Below are 20,161 nucleotides of genomic sequence, written 5' to 3' on the forward strand. Positions count from 1 at the left end.
ACAAAAAAAAAAAACGAAAATGACGACAAATGACTGCAGCAAAAGTCTCTGCTGCTCAAATTGCACTGCACTGAACTCAACTGCCAAAACTAACAGATGCAGTAATGCGGTTCCAAATGAAAGAACACTGATGTATTGTCACTGGTCATAAACTAGATAGGGTACAGCGCCATTACAGGGTCTAAAATCATCACTGTGACTGATGAAACAGAGCCCATTTGAAATGGCATACAAAGAGCTATTGAAAGCCCTCTCTCTCTGAGGAGCATATGCAACATTTTGTTTTAGTGCAACTCCAAAGTGACAAATCTGGGTTGTGGAAATATCTGGTAATGCATTGTAAAAATAGCCTGCGTTTATAGGTGTGTACACTGAGGAAGCAGACAGACACACACACACAAATCAGTAGAAGTGTTAAAGTTTTTTTCAGATTGACCATATGTCAACCAGTGGAAATAATGCAGAGACAAAGCCTGCCAAGTTGGGATTGACCATTACTGCCTGTGATGTATGTGTCTGTCAGAAAAAGAGACAATTAAATCAATATTCAAAAGCTGAGCAGGAATGGGGCCACTTCACAGCTCAGCCAAATGACCAGAAAAGAGGCTGGAAAACAGGCGAAAAAAAACCCCCACACACAATTTTTTGCACTCTCTTCTGGGGTTTTTGTGGCAGAAGGTATAAACCGACACGATTCATTTTCAGGCTTGTTCTTCAAACACATTTCTCTCTATCCATCACTAAAGCCTCGCGTCAATTAGAAATTACAGCCCCACCGAGTTCAAAGTCTTTCCGTCACAACCTTGATTAAGTCTGCTTAACCTCACATTTCCACCGCCTGCTTAACATTCTACAGCTGTTTTATTCGGCTTTGGTCATTACTGCATGAACTTCAAAGACTCCTCTCTTTTCCCGTCATTTGGAAATGCGCGTCAATCACGCACATCTCCCAGGGACATCAAATGGATTCGGGCAAACATGCGATTCTCTCGGAGAACAGTTCGTGTCTGGTCAACTTAACCACAACATGCAGGCCGGACTGTCAGGAAAAGGCAAAACGAGGGTGCCGAAATGGAATTTGCAGCATAAAACTTGGATTGATGGGTGTAATTACGCACTTTTTCTGATGTTCTTTCTCTGGAAATAAACAAAAGATGTGAATCGGTTCTTACATTTTGGCACCTTATGACTTCAAATATGCTTAAATCCTTTGATATGCTTAAATTTAATATTTAGGGACACACTTAATAGGCTTTTTCTGCAAGAAACCTGCTTTATTGTGCTAAACTGGATTTCTATACCACATGGCACCAATTGCTAACAAATTTTAGTACCCTGTTGTGATGTTCCACACGTTATCTCCTCATTGTATCCATGGTTATTGTTAAATGTTTATTTGGTATCATCTTCAAATGTCACATTTCCACCACAGGTCATGAAATCAACCATCAGAGGTTCGTCTCTCCTGCTTAACCTGCCCTGTTTTGGGGCTATTTCTGTATGTGATGCCCCTCTGATCTCTCTACGCCCCAGCACCCCTCTTTCCTTCCTCCTCCCTCCCTCCCTCCCTCCTCCTCCTCCCTTGTTCCCTCCCTCCCTTGGGTATTAATCGAAAAGTATTTATCCCGCTTGAGAACTTTTCTTTCAATTTGTCTTTTCTTTTTGCTCCTCGGCGGGGGCAAAAAAAGTTACCCTTTGAGGGAGTCCAGCTGCCGTGGGGGCGCATGCGTGTCTCCATGGCGAATGATTTACTGATGTTTATCAGGAATGAATAGATCAAAGGCAGTCGCATGACAGGCGATCAATCAAGCATCAAATCAAGGATGGCAATCCCAGAGCGGAACACAAGCAGAAAATACGGCTACTTTTTCTTTTCTCTCCTGCTGACACTAACACATCAAACAAGTTAGCCTGTAAAAATGAGATAAGATGAAGCTTTGTTTGGAGAACTTGGATGCTGGCTGGCAAACCTGGAGGATCTGCTTTGAAAAGGGGTTGAAACTCAAGTGTAGAATCATTCCTGAGAGGAAAAGTTGAAGAATGGCTGCACAAATGAAACAGTGCCGCTTTCAAACATGCTCTAAGGTAGTGGGAATAAACTTTGAGGATAAACTGTGCACATAATCTGAATTATACTTCCATTTGCTTTGCTCCACGCTGAATACAGTGACAGAGGAGTCATTCTGTCTAGAACCAGGCCTGTCAGCAAACTTATCTCTGAATGTGTATCCAAATGGAAGAAGTGGAGGAAGTGAAGTGTTGCATTTTGTTGGTGTTTGCTTGCAGAGCCGGGGGCTTACCTGCTGACCGCCGCGGTGCTTGCTGCTTTCTCCTCGGCATGCTGCTGCAAGACTTTCCGCTTGACTTTTCATGCAGAGATCAGAACAGGCGGACAGAACTGGAGAGGAAACCGGGGAGGAAATCAAAACCAGTAGCGTTTCCTCAGTCTTTCAGTGGGAATGTAGAATTAAAGATCCCCCTCGCAGGGTGAAGAAGTCTTCCTTTTTCGATGCAAGTGGAGATTCGCTCTCTTTCACGCGTCTTGGATCATGTTTTTTTTAAGGAACGGAGCGTCCGATGCGGGGCAGAAAAGGAAATTTAGAGCAAAAATAAAGAGGCTCGTCCGTTAACTTCTAGCGATCAGAGAAACTCATCGCAGGCTGTGGTGAAAACTGCCGGAAAGCTTGGTGCGGATCTGTTTGTCGGGATATGGAGAGCTGCCGGAGCCCTTTCGCCGCGTTTCCATCCAAAAAAAAATCCCCTTCACCGGACTATTTCATACCTCTGTTTAGAGCAGAAAAGTGAAGAAAAACGGAGCTCCTGTTCTTGCGTTTTGGTGCTGGAAGGTGAGTCCAAACTGCGGTGTGTTTCTCTCCCTCCGTCCGTCCAGGTGCCAGCTCCGGTCTCCAACCTCCGCTACAGTCTTTGGGAGGAAATCGAGGAGAAAGAAAAAAAAAAAGAGAGAGGAAAGAGTGACACGTTAGGCGGGCTGGGTGTATGTCAATCAGTCAAGTGTGTGCGTGGAGAAAACCCCGCAGCAATCCAACCCCACATCCCCTTCTCTGCTGCTCCAACACAAACCCCCCTCGGATCGTCAAATACTCACATATACGCTCACCGTCCGATTGTCAACATGGACACTTGACGAATTTCTCTCACAAACTCGTCACAAAAGACAGCGAGCAGGCCCGCCCGCTGAGCCGCAGACACGGGGGTTATTGTTGTTTCCTGTTTCTTTCTTTATTAGTATTATTTATTCAAAAAAAGCGCAAGAAGCGTCCCCGGATTCTCCGCAGTGAAATGTGCGCACATTGGTGATGCGCGGTGCGTTCAGACAGCTCCCACTGATAGACAGACACATCCAGCTGCCTTTCCGGCCTCTCCTTTACTCCACCCCTCCACAAGCGTCACCCTGACAGTCAGAGCCCACCTGTCAATCTGCTGCTCTAATTGTTCGCTGGGATGGCTTTCATTTCAACGCCTTTTCACGTCCCTGCACGTACAGTAGATACGAGAAAAGGTGCGTCCTGGTCGTGGACACGAGGATTTGTAAACCTGGCACTGAACAATAGAATGAGAGATACCTTTAAAAAAGTTGATGTACAGCCTGCAGTCTGGGAGTGTGTGTGCGTAAAAGACCATTTACGTACGATCAAAACAGGATTTGGTTTACTTTTCACCGCTCCAGAATTAAAAAAAAAAAATATTACGCTACAAAGAATTGAATGTAGAAGCTATACTTTTCTAAAGAATGGCATTTTAATCTGCAAAAATATACAAACGAACTAAAATAAAAGCTCCCATTTGAGGAAAAGTGGATCAATGCGGAACAGGCCTCTGATCATTCAGATTATCCCTAAAACATCAATAATTCAAGCACACAATAAGGCTTGGAATCAAAGGCAAAATAGAAACTTGCTTTTACCCCAAAGCAAGCAATATTCTCATTTTTCCCTAGAAGAAAACAGTTCTTGTACTTTCAGCTGTAAAGTCGGATAAGATGAAGCCCCAGTGTTTCATTTGTTTAGACGGTGTTTAGCGTGCAGTGCAGATTTTGCAGTTCTGTCTCAAAGGTTGCAAAGTAGAAAAAAAAGTGGATATTTTTGGTGACCTCTTTAGTGGGACAAAGGAGGCTGCAGATCGATTCGTTACACCTTTTTAGTGAGGCTTCTGCTGAAGGGGAGGGGCTCTGAAGCCACAAGAGGCTCCATTAATAGCCTACACTCCATCCTAACTATTATCCTCCGTAAAGTGTTTATAAAGAGCACACAACTGGGCTAATGTTATCTCAAATGAGGCAGCATCATATATCCGTTTACTGCAGAGAGGATAAAGAGGAAGGAGAGAGGAGGAGGAAGTCTTAAATTTGTTTTTTTTTCTTTAGTCTGATAGAGGGTGCGGTGATAATCACAACACAACTTGGATGAAAACAGCCACAGTTCAAACTCTGCGCTTTTCGTGCGTCTGCAGCCAGAACATCGGACTTATTATTCATCCACCGGCTCCTGTCTTAGCGATGTGGGGGTTTGGACCGGATCATAGAAGAAACTGGATTTAAAAAGGAGAAAAGTTTCTGCGTTTACTGATTCTGGTGAGTTTCTGAATTTATCCCTTTAGCCAATCTGGCTTTTTTTCCACAGTGGACAGCTGATAAACGATTACGCACAAGTTTGTTGCGTCTTGAGGATCTTTAGTCTATTTTTTGAGCCACTGCCTGTCTGCAAATGTGCGCAGAGATGATGTCTGAGGTCCCTTATTATGTGGTAAAAGAAATAGCAAGTACCGCCCCAACATCTGTCTGTCCCCGTCTGTCAGAGCGGCCTGCGCGCTGATTGATGGAGCAGACTTACGTCACTAATATTTCCATCCAAAGTGCGCGGACAGACAGAAGAGCTGCAGCTCATCATCTGTTCTACCAAACAGAGAAGCTACAAGAGATAGGAACATTTGAATTGTATTAATTGGATCTTATTCATGCCGATTTTTAAATTTGGGTTCTTACATTTTAAAATATGCATAAAAATGAAATTCACATTTACTTGGCAATCAAAAAAATATCTTTGCAGTATAGTTCTATGCTTCAAAGATAGTTTTTCTGGACTAACTACAGTGTTTGACTACTAAGTAGACTTCTCCAAATTTGCTTTTTGTGACTAGACGCACACACTGCGGGGTTGTGTGTTCTGAAAGGCAGTTATTATTGCTGTACCACAAAACCATAAACTAAAAATGTCTGTAATTACATCATGGATGCAGCAGTCAACTGCAAAGCAAAGTTCATTTTTTTTAGTAATTCCAATAATATAAAACAGGAATCATTCATCTGAATAAAAATAACGCGACAGACATTTATACTTCTAAATATATCCTCAACTTTAAATACTAAGGTTGTTAGTATTCAAGAAAATTCAGATACCCTGGAGACTAAAAATCAAAAAATGGAATGGACCCAGATTTGGCCAGATATACAAGTACACAATGTAGACTCTGTAGATTTTTTTTTGTTATCGATGCCAGTTGAGTTAGTAAAGCAGCATCTTTTATATGAGTTTTTAGCAAAGGAGCAGCAAAGGAACTGCAGTGGAGAAGCTTGTGCAAGATCTGATTGTGGACCAGCAGAGGGGGGCATGTGGTTCAAGAGGCAACTGTGTCTGCACTGGAATATCATGTGTGTGCGCCTGTGTGTGTGCTTGGTGCCTTCAAAATGAGGGCACAGTCCAGATTTACGTTCAAAATTCAAGAATTTTTTTGTCCTTATTGTGAATTTTTTTCTTTTTCTTCCATTTCCATATTTGATGAATATTTGTGACCTCAGAGTTGAACTGCAGCAGCCTGTTGAAACATCAATGATATCAACTTTGGGGCTTTTATTTTTAACTTAATTTCTTCTCTTTCTGTAATCTGACATGTACTATGACTTCCAACATATGATCCGGAGATTATGATCCAAATTGCTTGCTGCAGTAGTTCCACTACCTGTGATTCAACCAGCCGTGTCGGCGTGTGCACGAATGACAAAAGCCCAACGCACAAACAGTTGTTTCCCCACCAACTCCCCCAACTTGTACACATGAAGCCCCTCTCCCATGTAACTGTGACAGCCCGATGACATGTCATCGTGTTTCCTTCTCGTCTGCGTGGAGATGCCAGCTCTGAGCGGGTGAGAACATCCATGTAGTCGTCATGTAGATATACATATATTATAATCTGCTTTCTTTTGTCTCTTTTCTTTTTTCTCCCCAGGTCTGACATGACCATCTAAAGAGCTGCTGTCTGTAAGATCTGGTGGATCGTGTTGTAAAGAAGTCCAGCAGGTTGTCAAATCAGGTGAGGGACTCTGTTTGAGAAAAGCTGATACTCTCAGTCATACGACCAAGTAGTGGCGAACATAATTATTTTAACATGTAAATACTGTTACTTATAATAACACTGTGTGGTTCCCATAGGGATTAAAATACTGGGACTGATGCGCCACACTGACATATAATTAGAACACATGTGATTATTACCTTTACAGATTTATATTGTGTGAGAAGCCGTTTTTATAATATGTCCTTGTCCAACTGTTTTGTACATTTTAACACACAAAAAAATCTATTTTCATTTGGAGCTTTTTTTCTGTATCCCATCTAACAATTCTGGAAATTCTTTGTAAAACCAAATATGCACTTAAAACAGAGAATAAAACAAAATTTATGCCTTGAGGGTGTGCGTTCACATTTTGTTGTTCCTCCATGAGTCCTGGCAAACACACAATACAAAATATATTCAGCTTTAAAAAAAAATGCCTGGAACCACTACCATCTCAGTTATCTTTTCTTCATCTTTACTCCTATTTTAATTCTTCTCCTTCCCTGCTTGCTATCATCATCACTACCACAGAGAGCATCGCACCATCACATTACATGATCCATTTTATAAAAAAAACGGCTTATTTTAGACTAAAATAATATGAAACATCTGCCGGAGCCACACACTGTAGCATGATTTAATTACTGTACATCCTTGTCCAACACTGAAAGTTAAAAATCAGCTTCGTCGCAGCTGAAAAAGAAGATTTTAGTCCAACAATGTCATTGTTGAGTCATGTTTTTCTCTTTTTTTGTTGAAACTGCTGCATTTCAGTGGAGTCTAAGGATGCATTTTGGATTATCATGCTGATATCAAAGTTTACTGCACAAATCATAATGAAATACACCATGAATTTAATGCCCATCTCTTATTATTCATAAATAATTGATGCTGTGTTGCATATTTTGGCCTGTGGCTAACCACCCGAGCACTTTGCAGCCATAAAACCTCTGATGTCAAACGATTTGGGTTCTCCTGGAATGCAAGCGCGATTAGTGCACCGCAAATTTGCTTGTCAGGGTTCTCACGTGTTGTCCACGGCGCACAGTGCCGGACTCAGAAAACTTACTCTCAGTGGACTGGAATGAAGTATAATCTTTTTCTCTTAGTGTCATTCAAAGAAGTGAACGTTTGGAATGATGAAAGCTCACAGCTTATGATAATACTTCATAATCTTGAGTAATCTTCAATCAATGATGGGTCCTATCAGATTCCAGACACTCATTGACAGGCTGAATATAAGAATATATAATAAAAATTAATAAAGAACAGGCTCTAACTTTGACGTGAGCTATATCTCCACATCTATCAGATAAGACTGCATAATTAAAATGCCAAAGTGTGAGTGTGGAGAGAGAGAGAAGGAGAGTGAGGGGTTTTGATATTTTATAGAGATTTACTTTTCCACGACTTGTTTAATGTGTAGACTTAAAAAACGATATGTTGCTGTAGTTTTGACAATGCAATTAAAGGTTTGTAATCCCCACCTGAGCTTTTTTTTTGATTTTGTCAGTTTGGACGAAGAATGCGATGAAATGCCGTGCAGCGGTGACAGATGCAAGTTTATTAAAGGATTGGAGTCTCCAGAGGGATTCGAGGTGTTATTTTACAGCTCCAAACTGAATGTGGAGGAAGCAACTTCAGGCTTGTTTACACAAAGTATGGAATAATTGTTGAGCGGAGCAGCAGCAAGACGAACTGTGTTTGCGTTGCTTTGTTTTAAACACGAGCTACATTACATAGCACCACAGGCCAAACTTTATCGAGACAAATAGTGCGAAACAGAGATTTCCTGCTTCCTAGAACAACCTTGCTAAAAAAAAATAAAAATCCTCACCAACTCGGCGGAATAAAGTGACATATTTCACGTTTCAAAATACCAGCCTCTCTGACATGCACGCTCCTTTCCTCTCCTCCTCCCTTGCCTTTTGTTTTCTTTGACACGTGCACTCCAATTAGCATTTTTCAGCCATTAAGGAGGAAAGAGAAGCAGCCAAATGTTTGTCTCTCCGAGCTCTTTTTCCGACAACAGTTTCACAGTGTCGGTGAGGGAAAAAAAGAAACATTCAGACAGAATGTGGAATATTATCCTCAGTGTTAACATTATCTTCTTCACATAACAATTACTAATAGCTTTGTCTGGGAAACTGATGCAACAATACAACCAATTGCATTTACGAGAGCAGTTGTCAGTCCACATTTAGCACAATTAAAATGACTTTCTGTGAGAGAATACGAGCAATGAGGATTATTTCATGTACAGTGACATCCTGGAAACCTGTTCAACATTTTAATTTTTTGGAATATTACCATCTCTTAGAGGTTTGTGACTTCTCAACACAGGGAGCTTCCTTTAACCTCCTTTTTTTTTTCTTTAGCGCCGAAACACAAAAACAGCCTTTTGAGGATTACAAGCAAAAACTGTATCGTAGACAGTAAGACTACAGTTAGATGTCTGCTCTTTTTTGTCATCAGTCCTCTTGTGTGTCAAATTAGAGCGTCCTAATCTTCAGCCGTACTCTTTAAATTTAAATCGGCGAATCTCAAATTGCACAGATCCCTCGCTGCGGGCTTTGGCTGCTAAAATCTGTCATAGCTGCTGGTGTGCCGTACATTAAGGGAGAAAATGCTCTTAAAAAGGTGCTTTTTCTGACATTAACATGACTTGTGAGCATAGCAATGGTCGATCTGCGTAGTTTGAGGCATATATTTATGAATAGGAACCTTTAATTAGGGCTTGTGTTTCCTCCCTAGTCACATTGAGGGATGGTCCTCGCCGACATTCATTAATGATAATCACCAAGAGCGATGGCATAGCTACAGGCCAAGTCTCAGGGGACCCGACACTTGAAAAGAAGCATTAAATTACACAGAGGGACTCTTTAATTGCAAAAAGGAAAATATATAGCCATCATTGTTAAATATGATCTTTTATAAGCCTTTACTGGTTCAAGGATTTGTCTAAGGGTTTCTTGTGCTCGCATTCTTTTAAATGAATCTAGAGCCACAGTTCGGCGATGATATACCACAGAAATATAGATTTTTAGTTGCTTATTGGAAACCAAGCAGCACATGCAAATATGTGATATTTTGGGACTTGGCGCACAGCAAATTGGGGAAAAGTTTGTGTGACTTAAAGCACAAAAAAATAGGATGAATGCACGCTTTTGATTGGTTCAAAATTGTACATCAGCTTCACTATAACAGACCTGCAGCTGACCACTGTAAGGAATACATTTCTTCAGCATTCTGTTTGCCTTATTTTCTGGCATATTTCTTCTTTTTAGGGTAAAGTGGAAGCAAAAAAAAAGATATTTTTTATAGGTTGTATATTCTGTTAGTCCTGATGAAAGGATCTTGATAAAAAACACTAATGCATGAACACAGAGATGCATGCGTACACACATTTTCATACACATACACACCCAAACTCCTGACCTAATTGCTCAGTCTCACTCAACTAATTAATCACAGCTGACTTAACATGGTGACAAGGTTAGGTAGGTGACATTCTCCAAAAACCCTGTCTTTCTGTCTCCTCTTTTGCTTTTCTAACCTTCCCCATCTCATGTTTGTTCCTCTTTATCTCCTGATGTTTTAACTTCTTTCTTTGGTTTTCCTTATTTCGTTGTTTTTTTAATCTCTTATTGTCTTTCTTCCCGTTTTTCCCTTTTGCTTCTGGTCTATTCCCTCCACATTTCTTCCTTTATTTCATTCCACCTCTTCCTTTACATGTTCCATTTCTTTCTTTGTCTCTTTCCTATCAGATCGTGTCTAGCACGGATCCAAATGGAGAGCATAACTTGGCCCACATCTATTTTTACCTGTTATGTGGGGGGGGGGGGGGGGGTTGGGAGTGTGGGGCTTTGCAGAGGTGAGTGGGCATGCTAGGAAAGAAGGGGGGGGGGTAGGGGCGGGGTCACAATGCTCCATTAATCAAAAAGAATGACACTCATGTCGTCCCTGACAACCATCCTGCCACCCATACGTCTGTTCCCCCCTCCTCCCCCTCCATCCCCACTCAAACGGGACAACTTTAGTGATGGGGAGGGCGCCTGGGAAGAGGAGGGAGGGGAGGCGGGGGTGAGCGAACTTTATTAATCAAGCATCTCAGATTAATTGTTATGAAGTGTCACCCATAAATTCTCCATTTGGATTTAATAATCTTGGAGGTAGACTTAACAATCTCTGTCGTGATTTGAGTTTTATTGAAGAGGCTGCAGAGAGAGAGAGAGACAGAGTGAGGGAGGCAGAGGGAGAGAGAGACGCAGTGACACAAATAGCTTCTCAGCGGACAGTCCCTCTCCGCATGACAGTTATGAAATACAATTATCAGCAAGATCTGCTTAAGAATTCATCAACTGCACCCCTGCCTTCCAAGGAGAGAAGGAGGAAAAAAAAACCTACATACAAAGCAAGTCTTACCTGATAAGACTTCTCTTTTTCCCCGCAGCCCTTAAACTATCATTTCAATTTCTCCGTCTCCGACATGTTAAGTCACTGTAAAGGTGTGGTGTTGCTTTGAAAGCACTCCGCGTGTTATATTAAAGCATAAATCATTAGGTAATCGGGGAATGTGGTAAATGACACACCACATGCAAATCGTCCACATAGTGACTGGTTTGTTTGAAATGTATGACCAGTTGGTTTGCATCAGGGTCAATAACAGCAGTTAATCTCTGCGTGCAGCGAAAATATACTGTCACCCAATTGTACGACGCCCTGTCAGCTCTCAAAAGTAACGGAATCATAAAACGCAAATGATTTCAATCAATTGTCATCTAATTGCAGTCATATCTTTTGAAATGAATGAAGAACGGCCACTATGTAGGTTGACAGTATGCATAAAATTAGCATAGCTTTGCATATTGCAATGCCATTAATGCTAGTTTTATTGGAGGCTTGGGTTTTCCTGCTTTTTTTTTCTTTTGGCGTTGTCTTAAAGGAACACGGACAAATACAGAGCTGATAGTTGTAGAAACGGTTTGACTCAAGCGTCATGAAGCAACTTTCACAAAATGGAGCTAATTTTTGCATCAAAGACCAGAATCTGGCCTTGCTTCTGTCTCAGAACATTACTTTTTTTGTCTGATCTGGGGAAGCTATTTCTTCAGAAAAGTAGTCTGACAAAAGACAGATCTGAGAAAAAGAAAACGACTCTTTGTCTTTGTTCCAAATAATAATGGAAAGTCTTTATGTGACAATTTTTGGGAAATGCCAGAGAAGCTTGTTAAACACATGTGCCTTTAACTACACTTCCGCCAGATATCATCCTGATCAATGAGGCCTCGGCTCTGTGAAAAATGACGATGGCTGGATCCACGGTAAATGTTTTAGCTATCAACGCTGCTTCATACTCCGTCACCCAACACCACGGCCGATCCCTCACTGACACCACTAAAACCGATCTTCTCCCATCAGTAATTACGGTTGTCGACTTGTGATGGCGTCTGAGCCATCAGAAACTCATCTGTTTCTCTGAGTTGGGGACTCTACCTCAATGAGATGGCGGAGGAATTTTCTAACAATTTTATGACACTTGAACACCATAAGAGGCCAGACCACAGACGGAGTGTTTACATCCTCTGTGATGATGTAATTAAAACCAAAGTAAATGAACACAAATGACTACAACTACCATGTTAACTCTTTAACAAAATGATATCATATGAATTAAGGTCATAATCAGAGAACGCCAAGCTCAATTAAGAGAGCCTGATTGCATGTCAATCTTTCAAATTACTGCTGTCATTTACACTCTTTACTCATGGAGTGAATGGAAGCAGTTTGAAAGATGCAACTATTTCCTTCTTGCAACAAATGCTGCAGTTATTATAGCTTGCATGAATCTTTTCCATCAATTCATCAAAAAGTCTGTATTTTCTGTCTTTGTATTAATTTCCCAAAATCTCTGCAGACTTCCACTACTTCTCTGTGGATATTAACCAACTTATACAAACTTGTGAGCTATGCATAATCATCACACAATACATCAACTTCTGTCTGGGTGTTTATTGTAGTCTGGCTAATTATGAATGTGCAAATGTATTGATAGATTGAATCCATAGATATAGGTTTCATTTTATGAAATGCTTTTATCTGCATTTTACTTTAAGCCTGTAGATGTGCCAGAATTTTGGATAAAAAGCCAAAATATTGCAAAAAAAAAAAAGTTTTTATTCTTAGAAAATCTAGCATAAAAAAGCAAGCAAAGTTTGCATACTAAATAAAAAAAGGACAAACAAATGAAAATAAAAACTGATGGAATTTTTTTTGTTCATACATGTTTTATGCCTCTAACGTGACACGTCTGTACTCAAAAGGAGAGCATAAACATCGAAATGAAAAGGAAATGTGATGTTATGATTTTAGATAAGAGACACATTTTACTCAAAAATAATAACATAATTACATCACAAGTCAGAAGCATCCATAGAATAGTGGTGCAAAATATTTTAGATGAAATGCTTTTGATTCCATCGCCTCTTTTGGAGATATACTAATGTATTTTTAATGTCCAGTTCTCATCGCTGTATGCATTTTACTGGTAGATGCTGTGTAGTATTGTGTCTGTGTGATACAACACCATACATGCTGCCATCAGCATTAGATGTATGCCGTGTAGATCGGCCTCCCAAGAAAAATAAGTGACTCACAGCATGTTGGTTTTAAAGTGAAAAAATCCTCCAGTGCCCAAAATAATTACGAATTCTATTGCTGTTGGACGCAAAGGAGTAAGTGAGGTTATTATTGTGTGACAAAGTCAACAAAGTGTTAGACTTTAACACAAGAGACAACCGCTCATTTACGGTTTCTGACTGCCAGTCAAAACTGGCTTCTGTTGGCATGACTTTGAATGTTACATTAACCACCAGTAATGAATAGTTTATTAACATAGAATTCATTTGAACCAAAAACACCTTTTGTTAGCTTCACTAGGTAGTTGTTTTAACAGAAATGATCATTTGTCATTCTTTTTGTACATAAACAATGTCAATGTAATGTGCAGTTTTTCCACTATGGTATGCCTTCTTACTTTCCTATTCTATAGTCTCATGTTAGCTTAGAACTTATTTTATTTTCAGTAATGCATCCTACTTATGTCTTACCGTTTTTCTACTAGGCACTGCATTCCCTAATGTTTTCTGTGGAACATCTGAAGAAAGTTCAATCGTACCTTATCTATAATTGTAAACCCAAACTTTACCTTTATTTTGAAGGACTTGCTGATCAAGTATAAGATATGTGTTTGATTTGTATTGTGCTTTCTGTCTATGTATGAATTTTGTTGTGGGAGCTGCACACATTTTGTATTTATTGTCTACCACAGTTTGGTCTCATCCCACATGCAAACCAAGCAGCTTTGTACTGTATTATTTGATGGATAAACCCTTTCTATTGAATTAAAAAATAAAAAAATAGAAGACCAACTCTCCACCCTGCTGCCTCCCTCCCTTCATTGCATGTGCCCCAGTGGTCAAGGACACCTATATCAGTGGACGTCAGGGTGGGCCCATCCATCAGAAGCCTATGTGTAATGGAATCAACCAGTGACAATGATCATCAGCACTGCAAACAATGGCCCATAAACATCCCCTGACAAGTGGTCAAATGCAAGAGAGGCGAGGTGGGGGGTTGGGTGGGTTTGAGGGATCGTATGTGAACATGTATGTGTGTGAGTCACAGAGAGAGAGACTGGAGCAGAAGGTGAGACGGTGCTGAGGACGATACCTCCGAGGGGGACGATGTGCTGGACCGACACGCTACCTCTGAAAACAAACGTCCCCCATGGGTCGGAGTTCAAACACGTCTCAGCTTATTTTAAGGCTTCCCTTACTTTCTCTCCATCTTCCTTTCTTGATGAGTTTTATCAGATTCCTTGCAGCAGCAGGAGGTCAAGGGTAGAGATTGTGTGTGTGTGTTCACCTTTTACAGGCATTTTAATGACAAATTCTTCACTACAGGATATTGCAAAAATGAAAACTCTGGGAAAAAATACGAGCTTTAAACTTGGCCAATCACTGCTTTCCTTTCTCTTCCACTCAATGTTGAATAAAACCCAATTAGAGAAGTTGAGGATTTCAAAGAAAGCAGAAAGTAGATTTTTTTTTCCTTCTCTCTTCATCTAAAGTTTCCATCGTAGTTGCTTTTGTCAGGCGGGGTGTTTCGTCACTCCACTTTTTTTTGTCAGCTGGTTTCTCTCCCCTGCAACACTCTCGCACACGCATGTACCAGTTTAATTAGCCACCATTTGTCTCAGCTTTCCCTCTTTTCCTTCTGTTTATTCAAACGTCAGGAGTGACACTGGCCAATTAACGCAATGAAATAGTTTAGCCCCGTGTAACACTTGGAAACGGCACAAAACAAGCGGGTTGCATTCGTGGGAGTGTGTGTCGAGGTGTAAGGTGGGGGGGTGGGTGGGTGGGGGTTCAAATAACAAAAAAAAGATAAAAGAGGAAGCTTAGCGGGTGTCTGGTGGAGATATTTTTGTTGATTTTACTATTAGGTCGGTATTATTTGTGGAATTTTATTTCACGCCCTTAAAACAAAAGATAGCTTTGTTATTGGCACACAACATATGTGATAGCAGGAATCATCATTTTGTGTTTTGTCATTAGTGGCAGGCTAAATTGACCCTGAGATTGGTTCACTCTTCAAAAAAAAAATCCTGAAATCCAGGGTAACAGCTGGATAATGGTGTGCTGCAGTGATTTACTAATTGTCTTCAGGACTCAAATTAATAATTGGCAAAGCTTTCGCTGAAGTGCACTTCTAAGTACTTTTTGTCGTTCACTTGTATCTTCAGAAAAGAAAAAAAAAAGCACAAAAGGCAGCTGAGACGATATCATTAACAGCCTTTTTCCAAATTGAAACAGTCATCGAGAGTGTCTTTAAATGTCTCCAGAAGCTTTTTTTGTTGAGTGCAAATGACATCTCGCTCATTTTGCTGGTGGCTACATGACTGATGTGTTGAATAAGACAGTCCGTTTTGACGCGTTTGAAGGATCTGGGTTTGAAGTATATGATTCTGAAGTGCCAGCATATGCTTAGCGAGATAAGTAATTTGACACACAGACATCACAGCTCTGCAAATCTTTCGTCTGGCTGCCTTGAGTGTCCACGTCGGGCGCTTTTTCAAGAACACTTTACAACTGTCACAACTGACTGTCAGCATGCAAATGACAAACGCAAACGAGCTCATTTTGAACACAGATTAGGACAGCTGTCATATCAAAAAAATACAAATCCAGACTAAAAATACCATTAATTTTGATCTTGGCGCGTGTTAAAAATTAATTTGCTATTTAAGAACCAAAGATTTCTCCTTTTTAGCATCAGTTTGTTCATTAAAGTAATTAAATTAACTATTCATCCTCAGGAGTGACGCCAGATTTAAAGCACGAGTCATTGAAAGTGATAACACAGTCGTTCTGATAACTGAATGCTGTTATTTCTCTTCCCGAGAGACACATTTGACTGAGCTACCTAACGTACACAGCCAAACACTAGTAGACACAAATAAAGACACAGTATACAGTACATGTGCTCACACACAAACACACACAGACCCAGCAGGTCAGAGCTGCAAACGAAGTCGCTGACATTGTGGCACTTCTTTGGCAGCGTTGTGCAGGTGTCGTCTGCACACAGGCTTCTGAATAAATGGATCTGAAATGATTTACCGAGGGTATCTGCCACCTGAGCACAGACACATGCACTGCTCCCACACACACGCGCACACACACAACACAAACTTCTTCCCTCGCCTCCCTGTTGTTCATATGGAGACAAAAAGCAACACCAAGAGGGAAGAAGAGAGGAATCTAATGGCGCAGCATCCTTTTGTATGGTCCTGACTCACATGATCTGTAACCTACACAGATTTACCAACGCAGCGAGTTTAGATTGTCATTTTGTGTCATTTGTTTTCAGACGGGGCGGAAAAATATAGCGCTAAGAATCACCAAATCCCTGACCTCTGCTCAACCCGGCGTCGTCTGCAACATTATCGGTGAAAATATCGTCTAACGAGGAGAGACGTGTCTGCAGAAGCAGCAGCACGCAGGACGACTGGCTCAGGGCAAGACATCTGGATCACAGCAGCTGTTGTCACCTACAAGCCACTTGCAATCATCTCGGAGAACAGTACATCTCTTTGTTTTTGTGATAAAAACGCACCGTATGTAAGTTAATAAATACACTGTGTGAACATACTGTGGGAGTGTGATGTCTTAATGCTGCGCAGGCGTTAACAGGACTGGACTATTATTCCAAAGGAGAGGTGATGCCAATCTACCAAATAATCACAGCGCTGCCACGACAGTATGGCCTAAATGCTGTGCAAGCTGTTGAACTCTATTAATCAAGTAACATTTCTACAGATGGATAATAAACTGTGTGGATGTTGAGCTGGAAATGTTTTTTATTTTATGGAGAGTAAATGAGAATCTGTTTCATACCAAATGCGTAAGTGTGGAAATGCACAGAGCAAGTTCCAGTGAGCAGAGTTCTGTCACGCGTAGCTGCATGCACCAAAGCCGTGCACACTTTTCACCAGATCTCGCGGTCAAACTCCATGTAAATGGAAATTTCAACCCAAATACGCTGACTGGCACAATGTGTATCCAATAGGACTCTGGGCATCAATTTCACCGTTGAGACGAATAGGGAAAAAGTAAATTATGTGCATCGCTGAGTCCCTGGAGTTATCTAAAGCTGCCAGTCTATTACCTGTGAAGTGCTTGTTGGATGGCCACTTATCTTGAGGAAACCTCCTCCTGCACCTCTCTGACTTTGGAATTATCATCTGACCATTTCAGTAACTTCCCAAAACCGACAATTCAACATTCACACACGCTTCAGGCAATGACCGGCCAGATGTGTTGATATGAGAAAGTAAACAGGGGCTGAACATCTTTCCCTTGCTCTCTTCTTGCATTATGTACACAACTACGTCTATTTTCATGTAAACTGCTTACTGCAACATTACAGAACGCTACACTACAGAGACTCTGCCTGAGTGAGGCTATTTAGACCTTCTATAACCTTCAGAAATCAGTGAACCTGCAGAAAGACTTGCATTGCAGAAATATCAGACAGCGTGTAAGTACCAGATACCAATTTGATGTAGACCAAATGGAAGTCTGCTTCTTGACCTCTGAATGTCTAAACATTCTTCATGTCTGATCTGTTTTTCTATTACTTTTCTCTTAATTATGTATGATTTATGAAAACATAAGGAGTAAAATAACAGTAAGTTGTTCCAAAAACATTACACTTAGGAAATGTTAAATGATATACACTTTTACAGTGCAACTCTACATGTACTGCATCTTGTTTGTTTGGAGTGAAACAGGCAAAAAGGATAATTCTCACATCTGCAAGAAAAAAAAAAGCTTTCGGGTGAGCAGAAGGCAAAAAGTGAAAAATACAGTATTTTAAATTTTCGCAAACCCTTCAGACAAAAAAAGAGAATATTTGACATTTGGCAGTGTGCAGATAAATTATTCAAACACATGCTGAAGAAAGAAAACTAAAAGTTCATGACTACAACAATGTAAAGCCCTTTTAGTAGAAACAGGTTGCAGATTCACATTGAGGTCATTTTAACCACTGTAAAATAACTTGCTGACAAGTAACGTTCTACTGCAAATGACTTTAGAAATCAAGAGCCCCTGAAATATTTGAACAAATTAATGATAAAGATGCACAGCCAATACAGCTAAACTCTGTGTCAAACACAGCAACTGTTGTTCAAGATAATAGAAAATTCCCCAAATGACACAATGAACAATCTCCACAATATAAAGAGGAAGCCAAATGTTCTCAACAGCCCTGTTTGCAGGTGCACAGAGAGTTAACAGTCTGACTGTCCAGCTCTGACGGCAGACACGTCCCCAGCAGATGGGCAAAAGAGAAAAACAACAAAGTCACAGAGGTTAAAAATGGACGCATCAGAGAGATACATCATCGTCCTACCTCTCTGACACTCTGTAGGGCTCGACCTTACCAAGCTGCTGGGTGTCACAGTGGCCTAATCAAGTGGCAGGAAGGACTGCCAGAAGCTGCCCCGGTCTGAGAACATGCACAACCCTGACTTCATCAGTCCACCCATAAAGAGGGTGATGTGCATAAAGAGGGCTTCAAAAGTGGACATTTTAGCCTTTTGGTTTCTAGATTTACTTCAGATTTTTTGCACACAGAAGGCACAGTGGAGATATTGGTCAAATAGTTAAGCCATGATGCATCTTATCTGCAACTGAACAAATATATAAACTGAAAATGGAAAAAAACCAACACTTTTAATGACCCTAACGTGCTTCATGATTGCTAATTATGAAACAAGGACTATGTATTGGGAATTTTGATAATTTTTTGTCACCACGTTTAAATTTTCTGTCTTACCTGCACTGTAATGACAGACAGATTTCCAGAATTTCCAAAATGATTTAGTGAATTTGCTGTTAGATTGATCTACATTCAGTTCAATTCAATTATATTCATATGGTGCCAATTATATTTGAAATTGTCTCAAGATGCTACAAATATTTATAAAGAGAAAACCATCTTCAACAACAGGAATGTGAGAAACCAGATCCGTTTTAATCACAAAAGTGTAAACAGTGATCCTGTAAGCTCATGTATTTCTATGTCCACTCACAGAAATACCATTATAATGACCATTACATTTCTGTAAAGAAAGTAGAATTAATTCTGTTGGATCCACAAAATCCAATTTAAAAGGTGGTGACTAAGAACATGAATATCATTAGAGCGCATTAAAAAGTATTATTGACCTTTCTGTGGCGGTGCCAGTGGACATCAAACGCAACTTTTTAAAGTCTCTCCTGTGCAGAGCGTTATTAACATATGCCGCTCTTAATAAATTATTTCTGTCACATTATAAAAAAAATTAAGCACAACTCTACAATTTTATGAGCCTGTAAAGGTGAAGGCCATGCATATTAAGTTTTTCATGCACCGTGAACTTTTGAGGTATGCTACAATAGGTTACATAATTAATTTCTGCAGGGAACCCTGAGCCATATATTTTCTACATTTTTTCCCCCAATCTTAAAGGGTGATACTGCCTCACAGTTGGATGTTGTAAAGCTGCTGGACTCACCATTATCAGCTTGTAACAAGGTTCAAAGTTCAACTTTACTGACACCTAAGCAAGACTAGAACAGCTGAAATGACATATATGAGGACATAAACTGGCTCCTGATGAAACATTTCAGAAAATGTTGTCAAATCTTATCAGTAGTTCAGCAGGAGAGACTTGTAGACATGGTTTCATGTCAAGAGGTGATTATTTTCACCACAGTGACCAACATGAGCATATTTAAGACACACAAGCCATCATAAAGCAGATATACTACACTTATCAATCTTACAAATCTGTTCCTGCACAAGCTACTTGCATCCAAATGTAAGATTCGCAACCACATAATGACTCCAGCTCAGTCAGTGGACTGGCTGTTTGCTCTGAGCCCTTGTCACATTGTGGTTGTGGTTGTACTGAATGTAATCATCTGGTTTACTGATGGGGTAAATTTCAACCTGCATGACATCCTCCGCGTGCGTAAGAATGTGAAATCATTTTGCTCCATTTCGTGTGATAATTGCTTTCCGGGGCACTTTTTCATATTAACATCACCTGCTTTCCTCATCTTTTTCTCACTAAGATTTTCACTTTGAGGGATGACAACTTCCAGAGTCATTTGAGCCGTTTAACAAGCTCTAACATCCAGGTAACATAAGGTGATTATGATCACACAGACAATCAGTAAAGCTTAGTTCTTAATCT

The 20,161-nt window shown here is 40.4% G+C and overlaps 1 protein-coding gene and 1 long non-coding RNA gene across 4 annotated transcripts in view; one reads left to right on the top strand and one right to left on the bottom strand.

The window, feature by feature from the left end:
• Positions 1 to 2,424, bottom strand: part of LOC110965654 (teashirt homolog 1-like) — a 28,642-nt gene extending 26,218 nt beyond the window's left edge. Inside the window, 1 exon segment of the mRNA XM_022214810.2 lies at positions 2,301 to 2,424. Within this exon segment, the coding sequence (XP_022070502.2) occupies positions 2,301 to 2,340 (40 nt within the window). The 5' untranslated portion in view covers positions 2,341 to 2,424.
• Positions 2,425 to 2,727: 303 nt separating this feature from the next.
• On the top strand, positions 2,728 to 16,565 carry LOC110965805 (uncharacterized). 3 transcript variants are annotated; one of them, XR_002596705.2, is made up of 4 exons: positions 2,728 to 2,846; positions 4,385 to 4,591; positions 6,244 to 6,327; positions 16,285 to 16,565. It is a non-coding gene; the product is annotated as an uncharacterized LOC110965805 (long non-coding RNA). The 3 variants fall into 3 exon arrangements; XR_002596704.2 differs by lacking the exon at positions 2,728 to 2,846 and adding an exon at positions 3,402 to 3,520; XR_002596702.2 differs by lacking the exon at positions 2,728 to 2,846 and having other exon boundaries at positions 3,556 to 4,591.
• The last annotated feature ends 3,596 nt before the right edge of the window (positions 16,566 to 20,161 follow it).

This window comes from Acanthochromis polyacanthus, chromosome 11 (assembly GCF_021347895.1).
Source record: "Acanthochromis polyacanthus isolate Apoly-LR-REF ecotype Palm Island chromosome 11, KAUST_Apoly_ChrSc, whole genome shotgun sequence".
Lineage (NCBI taxonomy): Eukaryota > Metazoa > Chordata > Actinopteri > Pomacentridae > Acanthochromis > Acanthochromis polyacanthus.